At 32.5% G+C, this 23,286-nt stretch overlaps 2 protein-coding genes across 2 annotated transcripts; one reads left to right on the forward strand and one right to left on the reverse strand.

Annotated features, from left to right (window-relative positions):
• Positions 1 to 415: 415 nt before the first annotated feature.
• LOC132035370 (uncharacterized) lies at positions 416 to 875 on the forward strand. Its single transcript, XM_059425625.1, has 2 exons — positions 416 to 522; positions 592 to 875. Exons 1-2 carry the CDS (start codon positions 486 to 488, stop codon positions 873 to 875), a joined length of 321 nt encoding a protein of 106 aa, XP_059281608.1. The 5' UTR covers positions 416 to 485.
• Positions 876 to 7,539: 6,664 nt separating this feature from the next.
• On the reverse strand, positions 7,540 to 8,061 carry LOC132034834 (uncharacterized). Its single transcript, XM_059425183.1, has one exon. The coding sequence runs from the start codon at positions 8,059 to 8,061 to the stop codon at positions 7,540 to 7,542; it is 522 nt and encodes a 173-aa protein (XP_059281166.1).
• Positions 8,062 to 23,286: the final 15,225 nt, after the last annotated feature.

Below are 23,286 nucleotides of genomic sequence, written 5' to 3' on the forward strand. Positions count from 1 at the left end.
TTGTGGTAAAATTTACTTGGCATAGGTTCCATTATTACCTATTTATGGAACATAACTAAACTTTTCAATAATTATATTTAATAGCTAAAATATATCATATTTACTTCACATAGCTACCATGTTTTTACCACTCATCTGATAACTTCCCACTCCCCTAAATTTAAGCAAAAAAAAAAAACGTGTCTCTCTCCTTCATCCTAAATAGACGCCATTATTCACCATATCCATTACTTTCATCCAATTTCAAATCGCTTTTCAATTATTCAACTTCCTTTTTTATCTCTAATTAACTACTCATTGATTTCTCTCACGTTTCAAATCTAATTCCCAAAATAAAGTAAGATTCTATCGATTTTTATTTTTTACCTTGTATTTAACCTATATTTTGGGTGTTTTTTTTTTTTTTCGTTTGAATCGGGAATGCAAGTCTAAGTAAGTAACTATCGGTGTTTGTTCTTGGTTGTTTTTTCTTAGATTCAATTGGAATGACTAAAAAAGCTGCTACTCCGATGAGAAATACAGGTATAGAACCCGAATGTGCGATTCCTAATTTTTCTTTGGGAATTTCTCAACATGAAACTTCCATTGCAGGCTCTTATGCTGAGAATCGTTCAAAAAGAATTAACGATCCTAGGCGTTATAAGGAATATGTTGATTCGAAGAGTAAACAACAAGAAAAATTGAAAAATGTTTCTCAAATGGAGAAACAAAAGAAGAGAAAGGCTGGTGACAATGTTGTTAATGTTAAGGACAAGAAAATTGCTAAAGCCAAACGTAATGTGGATGAGGATGATGATGAAGAGGTATATTTTTGTTGTATTTTCTGTATATTTAGTTCTTTTTTTTTGTTCAGTTATTACAGATCTATGAATTAAACAGATTTATATTTTGTGTGCATTTTAAGTATATTTTACGTGTTTTTTTTACACTTGTTTCTTCGGTTATTTCGTGCGTATTTTTCTTCACCATAATCGTGATTTTTAAGATTTTTAAGTACATTCGGTTATTTTTGTGTAAATTTTGTTGACGAGTTATTACGGTGATTTTTAAGATTTTTAAGTACATTCGGTTATTATTTTGTTGACGATTATTTTGTGTATATATTTTAAGTACATTTAGTCAATATATGTTAATCATACGTGTTTTTTGGCATGTTGTTTCGGTATCTAAATTTTTGGTTACCAAGCACCACTTTGTGGCACCATCTATGTGTAGATACACGAATGTTAATGTAATGCAAGATATTAGAGGCAAACTAACGGATCCACGGATGGATATGTTTAGGAATTCTTGTTTTGGTAAATATCTCGGAATGCGGCAATTGGATGTACAAGCACGAGATTTTTCGGTGCTTTATGGTCAAAGAACTTAGGGGCGATACATATAGGTGCTTTACATTTGAAATAAATGGTAAAGTTACGCGTTTTGGCCTTAGAGAATTTGCCCGATCAACTTTGGGCTAGATTGTGTATCGATGAAAATGATTTTGTTTATGATAACTCAAAACCGAATAGGCTTATGGTGGACTATTTTGGTAGAAATCGGGAGAATCAATTGCCGGTTAAAAGACACGAGCTTATTGAGTGTTTCAACAAGGCTATGGGATGATAAAGGGGATGACGCGATCAAGATGGCAATATTGTATTTCATAAATACGTGGGTACATTGTGGTGAGCCGAACTCAACAAACATACCAAGGATCCATTTTGATGTTGTAGAGGACGGGAGATATAATGAGTATCCTTGGGGTAAAGATTCGTTTAGAGAGTTGGTTGTAAGCATCGGGCGAAAATATCTTTGGTTTTAAGAAATATTATAGGATTCATGGTTTGCCGCTTGCTATGCAAGTATGGTTGTATGAATGTTGCTCAAAAGTCCCGTCCACCATTGCGGTTAAGACGGGAATTTAATTCCTAGAATTTTGAACCGGCGAACTACGGAAGGAAAACCGAATTCAAGAAATTGATGGATGGCATGTTCGAGACGATAAAAATCCGGTAAAACGGTCTTTTAACGATTTTGTGTCTTTTACCATTTAACTGTTTTTTTAATATGTTTGTTTTACATGCTATATTTTGATTATATTTTGTCTATATTTATGAAATAAGTCATTTGTGATCAATATATTTTGACTATATTTTCCTCATTTTTTTAGTATGTTACCAATGTAGATATATACGGTAATATAGTTTCTATATTTTGTTGTTCACGATCCGTAGATTTGAGGAAGTTGTGCCAACACCCCATGAGTTGGAAACTCTTAAATTGCCTCCTGTTGCACATGACATACCGGACGTCAAACATGGAGTTGATGGTGTACATGATGCGATTTGGTAGACGATGATTACGATGATTTTAGTACCACACCACCGCATCCGTCCAAAGTGGCAAACAAGAACAAAGGAGTGCCAATTCGATTCCCCGCGAGGCAAGAAACGGACGCGGTTTCCGGTTTACATTCCTCCTTCCGAAACAACCATCACGGAAGGAATGCGGGATAAAAGGGACAAGGAAACAAGATGCACCTACGGCACCCCGAACGGATGAGTTTAACTCGATAAGGGAAGAGATTGATTTTCAAGAAAGAAGTAGGCGTTTTGTTTTCAATATGTTTTTTTACTTCATATTGCTTGTGTCAAGTAATTAACGATTCTAATTCTATTTTTTATCTTTCAAAGCTGTAGGTGTTTGACTACATGGATAACTACTTCAAAAAGTTGTTAGATGCAATAAAGGGCAATCAAACACCGGATAAGGTAAAAATCAACACTAAAAATGGAAATTATTTACTTTTTAAGTTATTTTGATATATTTATTGGAAGACTTTATATTTTCTTTTGGAAAATTTTAAAGGTCGGCGACACAATGTTAAAAGTGACTTACATAGTGATGGTGGGATTTATCAAGGCAATCAAAGTGGCGGTACGAAAAAAGCTTTCAACCAAAGAGAATCAAGGTGGTGGTGCCACTTCCGCGCAGAGGAGTCATCCGGTGGTACTCATTTTTTCTTTCACTTTTCTATATTTGCGATATTATTCAAAGTGAAAATATTGGATTTTTACCTATTACCTATAGTGTATTTACATATATAGTTTTCACATGGTGATTTGTTAGTAGTGTCCTTTTTGATGTATCTATTTGTGCTATTTTTGTTATGATTGTGTTTATATATACTAGCGATTACTATATTTGTTTTGGATTGATATTTTAATATTAGTTTTTCATATATGTTGTGGCTGTATTTTAATTGTATTTTGATTATTATGTTCATCTTTTTACTTATTAAGGTTTTACATTTACTATATTTCGGATATATTTACCATATATTTTCTCTATATTTAACGAAACTTTTAACTTTTAAAGCGATACTATATATGTGTATATATGTATCTGTTTCTTTCGATGCCTTTAAATTCATTTGAACCATGTTTTTATTGTTTTAGGTTGAGGGAGTTGGGTTGCCAATTAATGATCCGGTTTACGTTGTTGATGTGGATAAAGAAATCGGAGTTAAAAGTGATGCACAAACAGATGGAGTTCCCATAACACCAATCCATTTAAATTTTGATGTAAGTAGTGAAATGTGGCTTTTAAGTACTAAAATGTCGTTTTGATAAGCAATAATTGACAAACACCAGTCGTTTTTTCTTGTTTTTTTTTTTAGGAATCTCGGCAAATCGGCGATATGGAGAATGCTAATGCTTTGAATTTACCGCATCGAGGAAATGGTAGCGGACTTGCTAATCAACGCCCTTTAGCATGTGTTATTCCTCTCGGTCCTCCTCCGGTACCACGCGATGATCAAACCGATTTGTCAAGTTTAAGGACTCCTCGAGAATGTGGACAATAACCGGTAACCATGTCTCGGTGGATGATTCACGATTCTCGGATACCAATCCAACTTGGAGTACAACCAACAACCGACAAAGTTCAACTAATGAAACCGAACAACAAGTTGGAGTACAACCGATAGTTGGCCACGGTTCAAGTGATGAAACCGGACAACAAGTTCCCGTACAACCAAATGCGGGCCAAAGCTCAAGTGGTGAGATCCGCACGCTTTTCAAACTCGAAAAACGGATCATTGTCCATCCGTGTGTCTTTGCCCGAGAAAGGAAACCAAGCAAATATAACTTTGTCCCCTTATTGTCCCAATTTTAGCTCGGCGGGTTCTTCGCCAAAAATATCGGTCCTTGCATTTATCGAAAAACACCCATTTGTTGACCACCCTATAAATGCCCCGTTAGATACTTCGTTTCTTCAAGAATATCAAAAGTGGCTTGAGAACGATCTATTGAAATCGCATGACAAAAGGTACTTATTGTCACAACTTGTTTTTTTATTTTGCCGAAATTCAATTATCAATAAACTTAACGTATGTTCTTTCCATTGTTGATATACGGAAGCCAAATGAAAATCATTACGAAAGAACAAGGAAGGACTCGATCTTGCGGATGCCGAACTTCGATTTCATTTAGGCGTTACAACCGTAGCCGACAAAAAGCTCGGTTCTACTTGTTATCTATGGATGGGCAACTTTGGACCGATGAGGTTTTGATATCTTTCTCGCTTGTTATCTAATTTTTTTATGTTTTATAATAGAATTACAATGATGTATCTAGAGTATATTTTTTACAATATTTGACATATATTTTAAAAAATATATTTCAGTATATTTACCATATATTTTCTCTATATTTAACTCGAAACTTTTAACTTTTAAAGCGATTACTATATATATGTGTATATGTGTATCTGTTTCTTTGATGCCTTTAAATTCATTTGAACCATGTTTTTATAGTTTTAAGTTGAGGGAGTAGGTTGAGGTACTTATTGTCACAACTTGTATTTATAGAATATTGTCATCATTATACTTGCACTATATTTAATATACAGACATTAATTTACTAGTTCAGCACAGTACTGTCCAGGTATACAGAATTGTATTTTTACTATATATAAGAGTATATTGCACTATATTTACTATATATACATCAATATTTGTTTTGAACATAGTGTTGATTATAGTCACTGAATTGATGTTTTTACGATATTGATGTTATTTTCTACTACCTACGCAAGAAGGGGAAGTATCACAATAACGACAACTATAGATTCACCATCGCCACCGTATTTTTCACACTTTAGTTCTTTGAAATTTACAAATCTTGGGAAAACCCGATTCATCCACATGTGTCGCCGATGAAGGAAGATGAATCGTGTGAGTACATTAACGGGCACGAGTGTTGGCTAATGTACCATGGTATACCGTTGACAACGTACTAATTCTCAAACATAAAAGAGGAAAATCAACGATTTTGGTTGTGATATCATTCAACGACAGTGTCCGCTCTCATCCAATGAAAAGATCATTCATTTTTCTACAAATTTTATATGTTTGTTTTTTTCTTATTTTTTCTTTTTACAAACGGTCCATCTACGTATACAACTCATACCGAGCCGCAAGGCATGATGCTTGTCGTTAGAGTCGGAGTGAAAATGTTGGCTACTCTAGTGACACACGATCTACAAATGACCGATTTCTATGAGAAGAAGGCGGATATAGATTTTGCCACACATCCTTCTTACGAAATAGAGAACAAACCGACAACTTTGACATTGTGAATGTAGACAATCTCCCGCAACAAGCTCCATCTAGCATGTAAGAATCTCTTCCAATAAAAAACACAATAAATACATCTTTTTTTTTCGTGGTTTTTTGATAAGTAAATTTTTTGATCATTTTTGTTCCAGGGATTGTGGTGTGTATGTGGCCGCCTTCGCCGAATACCCGAGCTCAAGTGCGGTCATCCCAACCGAATTCGATGCAAAGTTACTCCGTATGAGATACGGCGCCCTTTTATGCGACTATGCATGGGATAAGTCAAACAACAATGCGTCAAGTGATAACGAGCGGCCTCCAAGACCAATTAGACCGGCGGTTGATTACGATGCGGTTGATAAACGGGATCTTGATTAGGCCACCAAGTCTTTTGTGTTTTTGATTTTCATGTTGAACAATAGCGTAGTTGGTTGCGACTTTTGTTCTTTGTTTTTTAATTTTGGACATATCGTTTCATGTGCAGCAATCTTTTTTAGGATGATTAATATTGAACACCACCTTATGGTTTTTATATTGTTGTTTCTTTCAAGTATGTTATTTTTTCAATGTATACATTCCATTTTTCATTTTCTGTGAAATGTATTCATTTAACAAAGCAGTATATCTAACCAGTTAAATACAGTCGAAATATACATAAAATATAACTCAGATATATTTCATAAGTCCATTTTTTAATGTACAGTGTGTTACAAAAGTTAAAATTTCATCTAAATACACTTCAAATATATATAAAATATATATCAAATATAGTTAACGAAAACGAAACTGTAATAAGTATTATCTACCGGATCGTACAAAATACAACTAAAATATAGCCAAAATATATACGAAAAACAAATATTAAAAAAAAATTCACAAAGCAGAGTTTAAATTTCGCTATGCCCCCAACGGCATACACTTGTGAAGGAATTACCAAAGTTATGCCGGACCCGGCATACTTATGCCTTATGGGCAGACTTGGCATAAGTATACCGGGTCCGGCATAACTTTGATAATTCCTTCACAAGTTTATGCCGGGTCCGGCATAAAAGTTTGTCCATTAAAAGTATGCCCCCACCGGCATAAATTTGTAAAGGAATTACCAAAGTTATGCCGTACCCGGCATACTTATGCCTTATGGGCAGAATTGGCATAAGTATGCCGGGTCCGGCATAACTTTGATAATTCCTTCACAAAGTTATGCCGGGTCCAAAGATAAAAGTTTGCCCATTAAAAGTATGCCCCCACCGATAACTTTCCAAATTTAACCACCAATATAGCATTACATTGAAAAACATCGGATGTTCAACGATGTGAAATACAATCATACTAGAACGATATGAATTCAAGATGAATTCATTTTTTATTTTTAACTGAAATTTAAAGTAGAATTGTCTTAACAAATAAAATCAAAATGGACTTATTTATTCTTCTTATTGAGCGGCGGATTATCACACGAACGCCTATTATGACCAAGACGTCCACATTTACCGCACGAATTTGCGTTTACCAATCATCAACTCGTAATGGCTTGTCCCTCTTCTTTTTGGCCTCCCGGGGGTCTCTTATAGATCGGTGGCATAACAACTTCATCTAATATACTTTTAGGAACATTCCACTCGGTCTCATCGGAAGAGGATCAATCGGCACATCATATGTGTTCACAACTGTTTTTCCGGCTTGAATAAATCGTAACAATATACATCGCGAGTCAAATTTTTATTCTTCAATACGCCCATTACATGAGAACACGGTATCTCGTCTAGTTGGAACATCCTGCGGTGCAAGTTTTCTTCTTCAAATCTATTATGAAACGCCTCGGTCCATCATTCAACGTGTACACATATTCGATTGACGCTTGACTTTGAGAACCATTTAACAAATAAACAAGCATTACCGAGCAGTTTTACCATATTAGGAATATATATAAATATACATTACATATAGTAAAAATGTAGATTAAATTTTTGTGTTGCAAACAAAGTTACCCTCATTCGTATTGATTTGTACTCGTTGATCGACAACATCTCTTGATACCGCCTCATCAGTGTTGTGAATGTATAGGTACCATTTTTTCTATTTGTGCAATTCCATCTACCAAACATCTTCCTCACTTCTTCAAGGAAATCAAAAATATGTAACTCTCTTGCAGCAACCAGTTTTCCATTAATACATTCGGCTATATTCGAAGTCATTGTCCATCCTCTATTAACAGGTGAATAAAGCCTAGACCATTTATCTCTTCCAGCATCTTCTAGGTATCGTTTTACCCGAATATCAACATTCCCAATCTTCTCCATCAATTTATCGAACTCATCCTGGCTGTATGCTTTCGCTAGTGAATAAAATATAGGACTCAACACCTCACTGTTTGTTGTGTATTGCTTTGTCACATTTTTCCACAAATGCCATACACAAGCCAAATGAGAAACAATGAGGATACACCTTAGAAACTGCATGTATTATGCTTTCATGTCTATCAGACACGACACACATATTTTGCCTAACACCATAAGCCTGCTTGAACAGTTCAAAGAACCACGTCCACGACTTATTATTCTCAGAATCTATCACACCATACGCTAGTGGTAGGATATTACCTACAAAAATCGGTTATTATATTCAAAACATATTTCAACCGAATTTGATCTCACATCGTATTTTTAGCACCATCATTTATAAAACAACGGATATATTTACAATATATTTACCTCATATTTACAGTGTATTTCATCATATAATATTCACAAATTTACACCAGCAATACATCCAGAGTATGTTTTTAGCAGCTTTATTTGCAAATCAATATGCATAATGTTGTATTTATAAAAAAAAACATTCGTAGAATAGAATTACACATACCTGCTCCATCCAAAGTACTTGCCGACACAAATGTACCATTATACGTTGATTTAAGGTGTGCACCATCCACTACAACTATTGGTCTACAACACTCGAATCCCTTTATGAATGCTTTGAGTGCTACAAACAAATACATAAACTCATTTTCGGTGATTTATGCATTTTAACGAGCGATCCAGATACGTTTTATCAAGTATGTATATATATGCACAACTTCTTGTATGAATCAGCCGGATCACCTACGAAATCTTTTATAGCCTTCTCTCTAGCTCTCCATGCCATCATATAAGAAACATCTACGCCGAATTCATTCTTAACATCATCTATTATATCCCCGAGTGTGACCTTCCTTTTATGGTTAGTTATTTTCGCCTTCACAACCGCTTCTCCAATAAACCAACTTGTTGCACCTTTGTGAATACACCTTGTCCTTCAACGGACATGTATGTTCGTCATCGAAAGCTCTAACCACGAACATTTCGAATCCCCAATTCTCGACGCTCGAATTTCCATTTACATTCGGCGACCGACGCCAGTGTAGCTACATAATACAATTCAAATAGTACATATTGAATCAATTAAATACGGTATAAATATATAAAAAAAATATATCGAATATATTGCATCAAACATTTTTAAAATTAACGGTGTGCTAAATAAGTTAACGGATCATATAAATACGGTACAAATATAACAAAAATACATACGCACTTTTACGATACATGAGAATACATTTAGAAAATCATACCTTATAGCATTCGATCTCTCTCGTTTTGAAATTGAATCTTTCACGAATTGCGTATTTCGTCATCGCAATTTTCAAAGTTTCCTTATCCTGGTAAATTTGATCGACAAAAACTCCTTTCGCTTCCGGTTTCGAAATTATCAAATTGTTATCATTCCCAAACAAAACAACAGTGTTTACAGTAGAATCACAAACTTTCATATCATCCCGATTCTCGCTATATCCAATTTGCAGCACATCATCTCCAATAATACGATTACCAGTTGCACAATCCTCAACATCCAAATCATGAATACTAACGCACATCGGATACATCCCCAAAACTCTGTTTTCTCTCTTAAGCTCAACGTACACACGAACTCCCATATCGTTGTGTATTTCAATTGGTTGAAAATCGCCTTCAACAGTATATTTTATTGAAATAGTTTTCCTAACAGTATCCACGCCTAATTGATTTATAATCGTACAAACTAACTCATCGTAATTGCAATTATCAATGAACACAACAGCATCAATTTTGTAATTCACAAAACAGTTCTGATCGTTCCAAAACCGAAATGACGGATCAACGCAGTTACGCTTGTCATTATCCTGTTGTTTTCGAATACAGCAATGTGTTAAATTCAATTTAGCTAAAACAATTTCGGAAAAGACGAACAAAAAAAAAAAGTTTGCAGTGAAAAAATCGTTACCTCAATTATGAACTCAACTTGATGAAATCAAATATATATTCGTCGTGATAATCAAGCTATGTTCACTGTTTTGATATTGTTATTTTTCAAAGGTTTTTCAACCTTTTTATTTTTGGTTAAAAATATGATTGTACTGTTTGAATTCAAATTTTTTTGAATTTGTTAGCTGTTTGAATGAGATATGGAATCAGATATGGAATGGGAGGATATTTGCGTGAATCAGGGAACAATATAACCGATTCTAATTAAAATTGAAACAGATTTTGTTTCCATAAATATAGCACTGTCAGTAAAACTCGCGTCTGTATTTCCGCTATATTTATGCTATATTTTGGTATACCCGACTACTAGATAAATATAGGCTCCTCTAGTTACGAATTGTAAATATAGAATATGTAGTTATAGGTTGTTAGAAAGAGTTAAAAGGTAGCTGTTTGTGAAAATTTTACTATGTTGTGTGTATGTAGGGGTATCAAATTTGGCCCAAAAGGTGATTTCCCGTCCAACCCGTCCAAAATTTTATGGGTTGGGCTCAAGATAATTTCACATTGGGCTGATTTTAGCCCAACCCAACATAGCTCATTTTAAAGTGATCTCCAACTTAGCCCAATACTAGCCCAATTCTAGCCCGTTTTTAAGATTTACTTAAATTTGGGTTTATTGCTTGAGTTTACTCTATTTTTTTTATGTATACACTTTTCTTGTAGCATGTATCTTATAAGTTTGTAGTGTATTTGATACGAAGGGAAATATTTTTCACGAAAAATATTTTGCTCGAAAATATTTACCACGGAAAATGTTTTCCTCAAAAGTATTTTTGAAAAATCCGCGAAAAATGTATTTCTAGAAAATATTTTCCACGAAAATGTTTTTCTAGAAAATAGACCCTTCAAAAAAATTGGGTCAAGTTGGGCGGGTCATGACCCAACCCATTTTTAGCCCATTTCAGCCCAAGTAACTTTTGGGTCAATGTTAGCCCAACCCATTTATCACCTCAGCCCATTTTGATTGGGCCAATTTCAGCCCAACCCGCTCATTTGACACCCCTATGTGTATCTTGTATATACGTCATTGTATGTCACGTATATCTTTGGACATACAGTGATATACGTAAGACATACCAGTGATACATATGTGTGTGTCAATTTATATCATGGCTTAATACACATCCCCTTAAATTTGCCAGCAAATTCTATATAGACACTCGAACTAAGGTTTGTTCCAATTGAGCAGTTGAACACATAAGAAAATGTTCCTATAGACAATTTTAGTTCGAATTTAAAAATAAAAAAAAAACTTTTGTGTGTTCTCAAGCGCCCATTACTTAAATAAGTTGAACACTTAAAATATGTCGCCTTCTTTAATTATATGCATTTGCCTCAAAAAGCCGTAAAACCGCAAACCTTATTCCAATTGAGACTGATTTGTATACTTCTATGTCCACGCTCCCTTTCCTTCTTCCTCCTTTTTGTTATTCATGCAATTTGTTTAGTTCCTTCTCCAGTGCTGGCTATTTCGGCTTGGTTCTTCAATGGCTGTAAACCAGCATTGGTACTTCGAAATTGACATAGAATCCATCGCCCCACAGATAGGAGTAATAGGTATGATGAGAAGCAGGCAAGGCAACTTAAATTTGAGCAGATCTACAACAGAATGCTTATATAATGTGTTTTTCTTTGAGAAAATAGGTTGAGTTTTAGTTTCTTTGCCTTCTGTTAGTCAGTTCGTACATCCATAGACACAATCCGACTGTAAAAGCATGTGAAATCGAGACTTTTTGCTTTATGTATCAATTTATTTGTAGGTTTCATGAATTCTCACTTGAATAGAAAATAATTTAATTAGAGATATAAACAAGTGAACAACACATGTAAGTTTTGTTAAGCCGACAAGACTTGTAAATAATTTAACAAATCTTGTTCTTCCGGTATAATTTGTGAACAATTGAACAACACAGACAAATCTTGCAATCCGGCAAGACTTGTGAACAATTTAATAAGATTGGTAGAATGAAGATAACACCAAGTTGTGCAGTTTGGCAAGCTTGTGAATAACTGACAAATACATGCAAGCCTTGATGGATTGATAAGATTTGTAAACAATTTGACAAGATCGGTAGAATGATGACGGAAAACTCGTGAACAATTGAATAGCACATGATAAGACTTGTGTGGATGAGGAGAGAAAATCGATTGCGAAATTTAAATAAGAAAAACTAGCAACTAGAAAAGACCATTCTAGTCGGTGAAGAACAGGCGTGAGATTAGAATAGCAACCTAGCTTAGCAATTTTGATTTTACTCTATACCATTTAGGCTCTATCAAAAACTATCCTTATACTGTCTTCATCCATCCCACATAACTCATACGCATTGTTTTAAAAAGTGGGGACACAACCGCACAAGACCGGACATTCTGCCTAACACTTTGATTGGATCGTTGTTACCCATTGTATCGTATTGTATTGTTATTACAAATGCAACTTTTGTTTTGATTGTTACTTAAAATGAATTGTATCGTATTATTAAATCCGTTGTTACATAATAACGAAAAGCCTCATTTTATGTAACAATCGATTTGTTGTTATCCCATCGTTACCTATTTTCCCGTTCCAATTATGTCCTTACTTAATATTTCATAATCCTATTTCATCCTTTACCTTATAAGTATTATTTAACTCCATTCTGGATTTTTCTTTTAGTTTGTTCGTTACTCTTTTTTTTGGCTAAATTTCTTGTTCGTTACTACTACTCAGTTATTTGCTAAATTTCTTGTTCTTACTACCAAGTTATTTGCTAAAATTCTTGTTAATTCTTACTACTACTCTGTTATTGCATGTTCGTTAGACATTAATTTTTGGAAAATTTACATGTCATAATTACTTCTAAGAGCTATTTATGGATTATAACTACCTTTTGCAATAATTACATTTCGTAGCTACATTTTACATTTCGTAGCTACTATACATGAGGCGCGCTGTAGCTGGAGTGGTTTCCTGGGCATGTGCTTGGTCCTTGCGCGCCCAAGTTCGAATCCTGTTGGCCACATTCTTTTTCTGAGAAATTACAATTTCGGCTGTATTTCTTTGTATTTATATACTGATAATCCTTTTGTTTTGGTTGTATTTAAATGTGTTGTATTAACAAAATTGGTTGCACCACATTCAAGTCATATGTATTTGATGTATTGAGGTGTATTTCGAATAGCAACCTAACATTTCGCTGTATTGGAATGTATTTCAGTATATTTGGTTAGATATATGTCACATGTATTTAGTGTATTCAGCTGTATTTCGGATAGCAACCTTACAACTGTATTTGTATTTAAAAACACGAAAATTCACGGAAATACAACCGAAATTGCAAAGGTAGCTACGGTTTGTAAATTGCAAAGTTATAGCTATATATAGTTAGGAGCTTATAAAAGGTAGTTGTTTATGTAAGTTGCCCTTAATTTTTACTATGCATCAATATATTGTTGTCCTTAGTAGAATCATGTATTTTTTTTTGTTAATGAACTTTACATGAAAACACTATTATAAAGAATTTCACTCTTTGTGTGTGCTGATGATTGAGGCAGTAATTTTTGCAAGATTTTTAATATTTTAGCGAAGTGTAAAAAATATATTTCCATGGATTTAACATCTTAATATATTTATAATGCATAATTTGTGACAAAATATCAGAAAGAAGTCGCCTTAAATTATTTACACTAGTTTAGGGCATTTTAGTAGATTTATCAGTTACAATACAGTACGATACAGTCAATTCAAACAAAAAATGTTATTAAACAACAGCAAATGATACAGTATATCCAAATATTGTATCTACAAAACAGTACAGTACAATACGATACATTATGAAACGACGGGTAACAACAATCTAAACAGAGTGTAAGCTAGCACAAGGGAGGTGTATCATGTAAGCCCCGAGAATGGAACATGAACATTATAAGTTTTATTTTACCAACTTAAAATTTATATGACTGGATAGAAAAAATAATGAAAACCACATTAGAACGATTTAATTAAACGTTAAAAGAGTTATTATAAGTATCTAAACATGCTATATCACTAAAAAAAAAAAAAAAAAAATTGCGGAGGTTGAAAGTTGTAATTCGGGGGGATTTTATCCTCCTTTAATTGCTTGAGAAGGCTAAAAACCCCGCGAATTGCAACTTTTAACATCCGCAAATTACCCATTTTTTTGTAATACTAATATAAGAATGAAAATACAAAAGCCTAGAAAATATATCATGGGATAAGAATCACTAATCCAATATAAAGTGAAACATATCATAATATAAAAGTAGATATAGTCCGTAGTTCCCAAACAATAAATTGATCAAACAACCAATTTGTTAGTACTTAGTACCATCATTTTTAAAAATGCTTCCTAGTTCCTAGAGACATCTATGCAACTGAGTTTTAGATAAACAAAAACAATAACTTATTGTTATTACAAAAACGATTTGCAATCTATATATCATTATAAAGCTGGGCTTAGAAGAGGTGATGTGACATGCCTCTAAAGCCAGAAAACCTATTTATTTTTATTCTCAATTTTTGCCTTTATCTCATATTTAAATTGTATAATAAATAAATAAATTAGGAAAAAAATATACTAATTTAATATATCATCACATAACAGTTGCGTCCGCATTTACAAACATTGCCTTTTAAAAGTGTCAATTTAAATTTTCTCTTTCCTTAGTTATTACTGAAACGTTGCCTTTTTTAAAAATAGAAGTGTCAAAATTTACTTCTCTCTCCTCAATTATTACTGAAACGTTGCCTTTCAAGAATTAGTGTCAAAATTTTACTTTTCTCTCACCTTAGTTATCACTGAATTAATAATCCACACCTATTCGGCCATTCCTTTACCCACGTTACTTCCCATTCAATATCATCTTTTATACTGATTTGTTTCAACTGCCCATTATTTTTTAACATATTAAAGAATTCCTTTGCCTCTATGGCTTTACGCTTCCTTTTCCTTTGCATTACTGAGATAGCAATATAGACTTTCTTCCTCTTTATTTATTCTAATTATCATTGATTTACGTTTTGATTTTTTCGTAGTCTGGCTTCTGTTTATGGATATAACTAGTGAATGTGACCGCGCGAAGCGCGGCCATTAAAAGACACAAATAATTTATTAAATATTATATTGATAGAAGAGGTATATACATATGTGTCTCTGTGTGTGAATATACATGTGTGTGTGAATATGTGATCACAAATTTCATACTTTCTCTATTATATTTAATATGTCCTTTTTCTTCCTTTATTATGTTCTTCTATCTTTTTTCACTCTCTTATTATCCCTTCAATTTATCTTGTTGGATTTTGTTTTGACAGTTACTACAGAAAGGTTTTATAAATAAATATTTTTGAAATAATAAGAGAGAACAGTCAAAATTATGTATCCCTCCGTTTTATTTTATAATTTATATGAAGGTGTTACTATTTGGAGAGTCAAATAATATTTTTTATCTTTAATAATTTTAAATGTTTTTAATAATTATATGTTGACTTGAGTACTTTTCGTGTAATTTGCAAAATGTCAATTTTTTTTTTAAAAAAAAAAATCTATACGCGAATTCATATAAAAAATCAAGTGTTTTAATTTGACCATCGTACTCCAAATTTATCATACTTTTTACCTTCATTCCTGGAAATTCTAAGCACCTCCAAAAGCCTACTACTTTGTGAGCTTCTCTTTAAATACTCCCTGCATGCATGTATAAAGTTTATTAAAATCCTTCCATATTATGTTGCCAAAAATCTATACTGATTGGAATCATGCATCATCAAAATGAACCAACAAATCTTGAGACCCAGTCTTTCCAATGTGAATGGTATGAATTATTTTTTTCCGTTGAGTTTCTTTGTCCTTGTGTCGGAATAAAGAATTAAAGAAAGACGTATTTATGTCCGGGGAAGAGTAGATCAACAAAAACTTCAACATATAACACTATGCAAATAAGATAATGACAGATGTAGTTAGCAGAACTATAACATACCACGTGAATGGTATGAATTACCTTTTTCCCTTGAATTTCTTTGCCCTTATGTGATAATAAAGAATTAAAGAAAGGCAAATTTGAGCCCCGGAAAAACAGTAGATCAACAAAACCTTCATTATAACACTATGCAAATAAAAAAAAATGACAGATATAGTTAGCAGAACTGTCACATAGAGGAGATCTTTCTTGATTCTTGTAAACTAATAATCATTCATGCAATAAAATGACTCAAAACAAAAACTATAATTTTTTGATTAGTTTTTCATTTACAACAACACATAAAAAAAGAAGGGTATCACTTTTAATTTTACTAATACAACATTGTTGTACAAAGAAGGTTGCAACTATAAAGGGCATATAACAGACACAAACATGCTTTCCAGCTTAAGTACTCTATTTACAACTGAAGTAAAAGTAAGAATTGGCAATAGAAGAGAAGTATAGAACTAAGGGGGATAAACTTTAAAAAGTTGAAAGAGGAAAAAGGAAAAAAGAGGAACACGACTGTGCTGTCCATGGGACGTTGAGGTTGAGAGAGAGAGAGAGGGTCATATATTGATGCCAAAGCATACGTTACCCCAACAGACACAAATGCAAAGTCATGACTCTAAATGTTGAAAGAAGAGGAATAGATGAGGCGTAATTAAGAGGTGTGATTAAGAGATTAATAATGGAGCACACAGGTGAATGTTGATACCTACACTACAGCATGTCCTGGGAAAATCAATAGAATTTATAGTAATTGAGAATTCAACCTGGCCATCATGTCCATTCGGCCGTTTCATTTTGTTGTTGTTTTCTATCAATATTGCTTGGAATACAAAGAGGTAAGTAACTGAAAAATTAAACTAATTAACATAGCACAATTTAAAATATTAAAGAGAGTTAAATGAGTGACTTTGAGTTTTTTTTTTTTAATATACCAAAAAAAAGCCAAAAATACCAAAAAAAAAGGGAGAAAAAAGATAAATGTGTTTCTAGGCCACAGAGAGGTGCCACATCACCTTATCTATGCCTAGCTTTAAATTATATATAGATTCTGCATCTTTTTAAATTTTCTCTGGTGTGCATGTATGATATCAATTAATTATTTACTTTTTCTCTTCAATTTTTTTTTAATAGGAATGATAAGAGAGCAACTAACCAACGAAAAGAAAGTGTTTTATGTTTCGTGATTTTGCAGGAGAATGACAATTTTGTCAAAGAGATTCAAGGAGAAAACTGATAATTTGACTGGCGTGGAGAGGAAAGTAAGGTGGTAAAGTTTCTACTTTTTTTTTTATTTGAAATTTTGGTACAAAGAAAAGACATATTGAATTAAGAAAAAGCATAACTGACCGCTTCATTTGCCCGAAAATACGATTTAAACCATAAACCCTCAATCACTCTTTGGTTTCTGTTCATTAATACTCCCTCCTTCCTAATTTATGTCACACCTTTCACGTTAATTTGATCAAGCTTTGAAGCTAAATTGAATTACATCAACTTAACATTTTTAAATTAAAATTTACACGTTAAAAAACCATACGAAAAGTACTATAAGTTGCAACTTTTCTCATGTCAATGTGATGAAAATATATATTATAAAATATCGATCAAAATTTACATACTTTGAATCTCGAGAAACAAGAAGCGCCACATAAATTGAGAAATAGGGAGTCTGTTTTTTCTTATTTTCGATGTATTTTTTTTTATCTAATATTTGTTCGTTAATTATGTGTTGGTGAAATTTTTTATAGATAATAAAAAAGAGAAATAATGATGGTTTCTCTACGGAACAAGGTGATACTAAAAAAATGATGATGAAGTTGATTCAAGGTATTATTCTGTCTCTTTTTAATAACTCTTTTTTGGTTTAAGGTCCATTTGAATCTTTTTGTTCATTGATCTTAAAATCTCATGAAACAATTGCTTTTTAAGATGTAATAGATAATCTGTCTTCTTTATCTTAAGCTTGATCTGAATCTCATTATTAAGTGATAATACAAGATTAAAATTTTGTTTGTGTAGGATTGGGATAAAATTCATTTAACTTCTTTGTTATTTTATTATTTGCTAGACTTTTTTGTGTATGAAAATTGACAGGGTAAATCGACGATAATTGCCTCAGTCTCAAGTTGCATCCTAAAAAAAATCAAATTTGCAAGGTAGTGATTTCCACATTATTTAATTGATTTTAGTTTTTTTTTCTTGGATATTAGTCGTTGAAAAATAGGCGAATAAGCTGTTATGATGCTTATCCGTGTATTCTGTTTAGTTCAATAAAAAAAAAAAATATGCGTGACCATCTAATCATATAGCATATCTAATTTGTTTCCTTTGGCAGTTTTGATGTTTTTCTTTTCTTTATCTCTTGGTTGTACTTTTTGACTTGGTTTAAGTTCTTCAAGGTGCAATTTGGTACTAATGCGGTCAATAATGAAAATATTTCAAATTTATTTATTCGATCCGTGATTCGAATCAATAAATTCAACTACACGTTGTTTTGCAGTATTATTTCTCTTACTTTAACATTTTTCTTCAAATTTGTATTAATAATTCGTTGCATGTGGTACCTGATGTCTAAACTGATAATTGTTGTTGCGCATTTCATTTTAAGGCATGTAAGAACACTAAATAATACTCCTTTGGCTTCTCCGGCAATAAGCTTTATGTACTATTTACATTTTCTTTTATCTTAGAAAAACATGCATGCCGTGTAGTTGAAGTTATATACACAAGAATATATCAAGTAAAAATATTATATAACACATTAAAAAATTTGATGAATGAATAATACTTCTAAATCATTCATTAGAGGTACCTAATGAAATATTATCAACATTTTAAATTTTTTTAACAAGAATTTGCTTTTTGTTATTTTTAATTCTTAATATTAGAAAAAAGTAAGTCGCAAAATTCAATGAGGTCATCTTCGCGCAAACAGATTTCCTAGTTACATAATAAAACTGCACTGTTGTGTACTACTAAGAAGTAAGAAGTACACAAAAAATAACTCATAGTAAGGAATTTAAATCTAAAACTAGTAGCTTTTGAAGAGAATTATTTGAAGATCGTTACTCTTATTATACACTTAACTATTAAATAAATAGCTCTCCATATATTATGTATGAACGAAAGGACCTAAATAGAATTGGAAGAGGAAACATTTCCCCCAAGAAAACAAATAGAAAATTGAAATTTGAAATTTGAGAACAGGTTAAGACATGAAAATTTATCTGTTTCATACGAAAGGTTCTGACTAAACTCGTCCTAAAGTATTGTGTTGTGAGCCAAAGAATATACGATATCTTTGACTCTCAATCTCAATTTTCTAATTGATGAAGACCACATGCATGTATGCAAATTCACAGATTATTAAAGAAATTTGTGGACCAACCAGGCTAATTAATTAATTATACATAGTTTGTATATAATTTTTTTTTAACGCGAACGTTTAGCATTAGGATATATATATATATATATATATATATATATATATATATATATATATATATATATATATATATATAAGGAGCGTAAAAAAAAAAGCCGTGCTTGGGCGTGTCTCATTGAACAAAAATGCTATTTATCTTTTTCCCCCTTTTTTTTTGCCTTTTTCCCTTTTATTCTGTCTCTTTCCTCTTAGTTTTAATACCATGGCTCGGTCATAACTCAACAGTTGCAATGGTTCGGTTAAACCCTCAAAAGTTGCATCAATTCATTAAATTCCTCTTAATTATAAGATCCAATTCTTTCTATTCCAGTGCACGCCTGCACGGTCCACGCTTGAACTTTCAATTAGGACCATTGTAAATTCATGTATTTGCGGACGTGAACAGAACCTGATCAAGAACATATATCTGTCGGATTTCTACTAATTGGGGTTGTCAGGGTTGGGGCGGGGGGGGGTCATATATCAAGTGAAGGTTACGTAACAGGCCAGTGCTTTCGGGATGTGTCAATCTTGATCGTTTAAGTTCATCTCTTTGTGTATCATGGTGCGCTCACAAGGACAGAAACCATGTTTTGTATACGGTAACTATATATAATTCGTATTTTTATATCTAATTATTACTATTAATCTCTTTTCCAAAAAACCCTCTCTGTTTCTTTTCTTTGGCGTTACCTCTTCTTCTTCCATTGTAAACTTCTCCAGGCATAACAGCTGCTATTCAAATTTCGAAGGTGTGATCTCTTAGTATTTTATAATAATGTATCTATTTAAAATATTAAATAAAACCGATTCAATTGTCTTCCATCGGAGGTTGGTTTTTTTAAAGAGCCGTTGCTACCTTTACATGAAGAGGCATATCTATAAAATGGCTTGAACATCTTGCTGCTCCTCTTATCTTCTATTCCATCTTCCAAAAATTATTTCTTTCTATTAGGTTGAATCCTTGTGGTACAAAACATCAAAGAGTTACTTGTATAGCAATTTCTCACTGTACGTGACTATACGTATAGTATATTTTTTGTAAGGGTGGTCAGCTATTTGTTTTCATTACTATAAATGGTGGATGTGCATCTCTTTGATCCTTTGTTCTCTTCCACATTAAGCTCATGGAGCTGTATATTGAGTTTGATAGGAACTAAGGTTGAATGGCTATATTCTTGAAGCATTCAAATACAGTAGTACAATTTACTATTCTAAACATAGTTTTCGCCTTTTCGGGAAATGCTTTGCCTATATTCTTTCAATAATATTTTCTCCATCATTACAGTCCTTTAAATTATTTTTCAATATTCTATAACAAATCATATTCGGTCTCCCTCTGATCAAAGGATATAATCTATCAAGCAGAAGGGATCGTTCATGTGTCGTGGGTTCAACCAAGAGTTTTTGGGTAATACTTATCATATCAAGTCATTGTGTGATCGGCTAGACGATTGATAGGATAAAATTCACCATATTTCGTATCCGTGAAAGTTGAAACTCTTGATATAGTTTCTTAGTAATCTTTAGTTTCTTTATTGCTATTTGTATTTATTACTACAAATATTGACGCCGAACATCTTTTTTTTAATCTAACTGTTTTCTCTTTTCTGCGTTACTAATACCGAATATCTAATCATCTTTTCAATCGTGCATATGCAAACCTTCTCCTTTCTCTCTTTGAATGTATTTACTTTTCTTATTCTCTACTCAATGGTCGATAACCGCATCAAAATCTGATTAATCCAAATCTGCATCGTATAACCCACATTTTGAGAAAAGCGTTTTCTACCAATCTTTGCCCATGCTCAAAACTCGAAAACGACTAATAAAAAAGAAAGTGAATATATCAAGGGAGAAAGTGATTTTGCCAGCATAGGATTAGTATATCTAGGAAGGGGGATTGTTTTGGTTAGTCAGGGAGGGATATAACTTATAAGTTTCTTAAGGGACCGGAGGGAATTAATTTGAGGAAGAAAGGAAAGATGAAATTAAAGGACAAGCAAAGGAAAAAAGAAAAAGAGAGTAAGAAAAGGCGGAAGATGGAAAATAATAGTGCAATATGAGGAATAGGTTGGATTACGTGACAGAATTATGAAGAGCAAAATTAATTAAGTGACAGAAAAGGACAAGAGATGAAAAGTAAAAGCAAAAAAATCATTAAAAGGAAAACTAATAAGAAAAAGAGTAAGAGTTACTTTAAATTCGATAAAATTTATTACTCTGCGTGAAGTGTGGGCAAATGAAATCATGGATATTTGTCTATCTAAAAAATGATTTAGAGAAAAAGAAAGGATTGAAAAAGGAAATGAAAACGATATTGGAAGTAAGATGTACGATTAGAGAAATGAAATACTAGAAGATTCCATCTCAATTTCTCTTGGATCTCATGCCAATTAAATACCTCATCGCAAATTCTAACACGTAATGCTCCCAAATCCACTTTGCAAACTTAAACCTATTTCCTTTTCCTTTTACTCCCTCTCAAAATATTTATCGCATTTTTTATTTATATACCCCTTAAAAAAGCATTTATAAGGGTAATATTTTGTCTATTTTACCCTCTTAACATATTTCATGTAATCTCTCCTCAATAATATCTACTCCATCAATGGTGAGAACCTTTTAAATGTTGCTAATTAATATAAGGGTAAAATGAAAAAAAATTATTTAATTTTGTCTTGGTTAAATAAAAAAATAAATATTTTGAGATATATATTTAGTAAGGACGAAAAATATTTTGAGACGGAGAGAGTACTTATTTGCTAAATGATGATACCAACCAATTATTGGGATCCCCCAATTATTCCACATATAGCCTCGATCTCAGCGGCTTAATGTCCACGCATCCAATAATTGATTTTCTCTCTTTTACTTTGGGCAAAAACCTATCCTCTCAATTATAGTTAATTAAGTTTTAGTTTTATCTTAATACATCCCTTACCTATAATAAACTATGCAATTGTGTAAATACAAAACATAGACAAGGAGAAGGGGAAAGAGGTAATAGAAAATGAATATGCCTCTATTGTGTCCCTTTTCCCCTTGGTGGATTTCTCACCTGCCTATTGTGGTCACTAGTTGCTAAAATTACTTCGTCCTGACATTACATAGATTCACATATAAAATAATTGGTTTACAATATTGCTATAAATATTGTCTTTCACTTTAATTTGTTAGTTATCTTCCTATCGTGTAGTATCTATGTAACATTTTCATATTCCGATTATTATCATTCTAAACTGCGTTACATATTTATCCATCACGCTATCCTTTTAAAACAATAAACTGAAAATGTTTGAATCATATGCGTTTTAGTAACTATAATTCCATACAATCTAACATTGCATATACATATATCTTGCCCAACGCTTACTCCATAAAAGTATAAATTGGTTCTCCATAATTAAACTTTTGATTGTTTTGCCTTATTTAAAAATCTTTATTCTATAAGTTGGTTCTCCATAGTCTAAACCTAATGATCGAATGGAAGTTTTTTGATTGGTGGTCAAACCTACTACCAATTCTAATTTACCACCACCAAAGTTTATTTTTATTTGTGCCTCTATATTTGGATGCCTTGTCGATTTGTACTCTTTTTTTCAATTACCACATTCTTTTTACGTACATTTTGAACAGATTATAGTTTGTCACACGCCACTATTTAGAGGCCATTTTCGCCCAAAGGAATTTAATGATATAAGATAAGGAAAAGAAAAAAAAAATAGAAGAAATAAAATATTAACACAAAAGTTCATCTCATACTTCTCTGAAGTTCTGATCCCATATCAAAATATCAAAAATAACTCATTTTTGAAAGTGAAAACTATATAACACGTAATGTTCCCATATTCTTTTACCTAACACGTTTCGACCAAAGAAGAAAAAGAAACTGGACACGTTTCAACTATGCTATGGCAACAACTCACCAATTTCCCCACTTT

Source organism: Lycium ferocissimum, chromosome 10, assembly GCF_029784015.1.
Source record: "Lycium ferocissimum isolate CSIRO_LF1 chromosome 10, AGI_CSIRO_Lferr_CH_V1, whole genome shotgun sequence".
NCBI classification, from domain to species: domain Eukaryota; kingdom Viridiplantae; phylum Streptophyta; class Magnoliopsida; order Solanales; family Solanaceae; genus Lycium; species Lycium ferocissimum.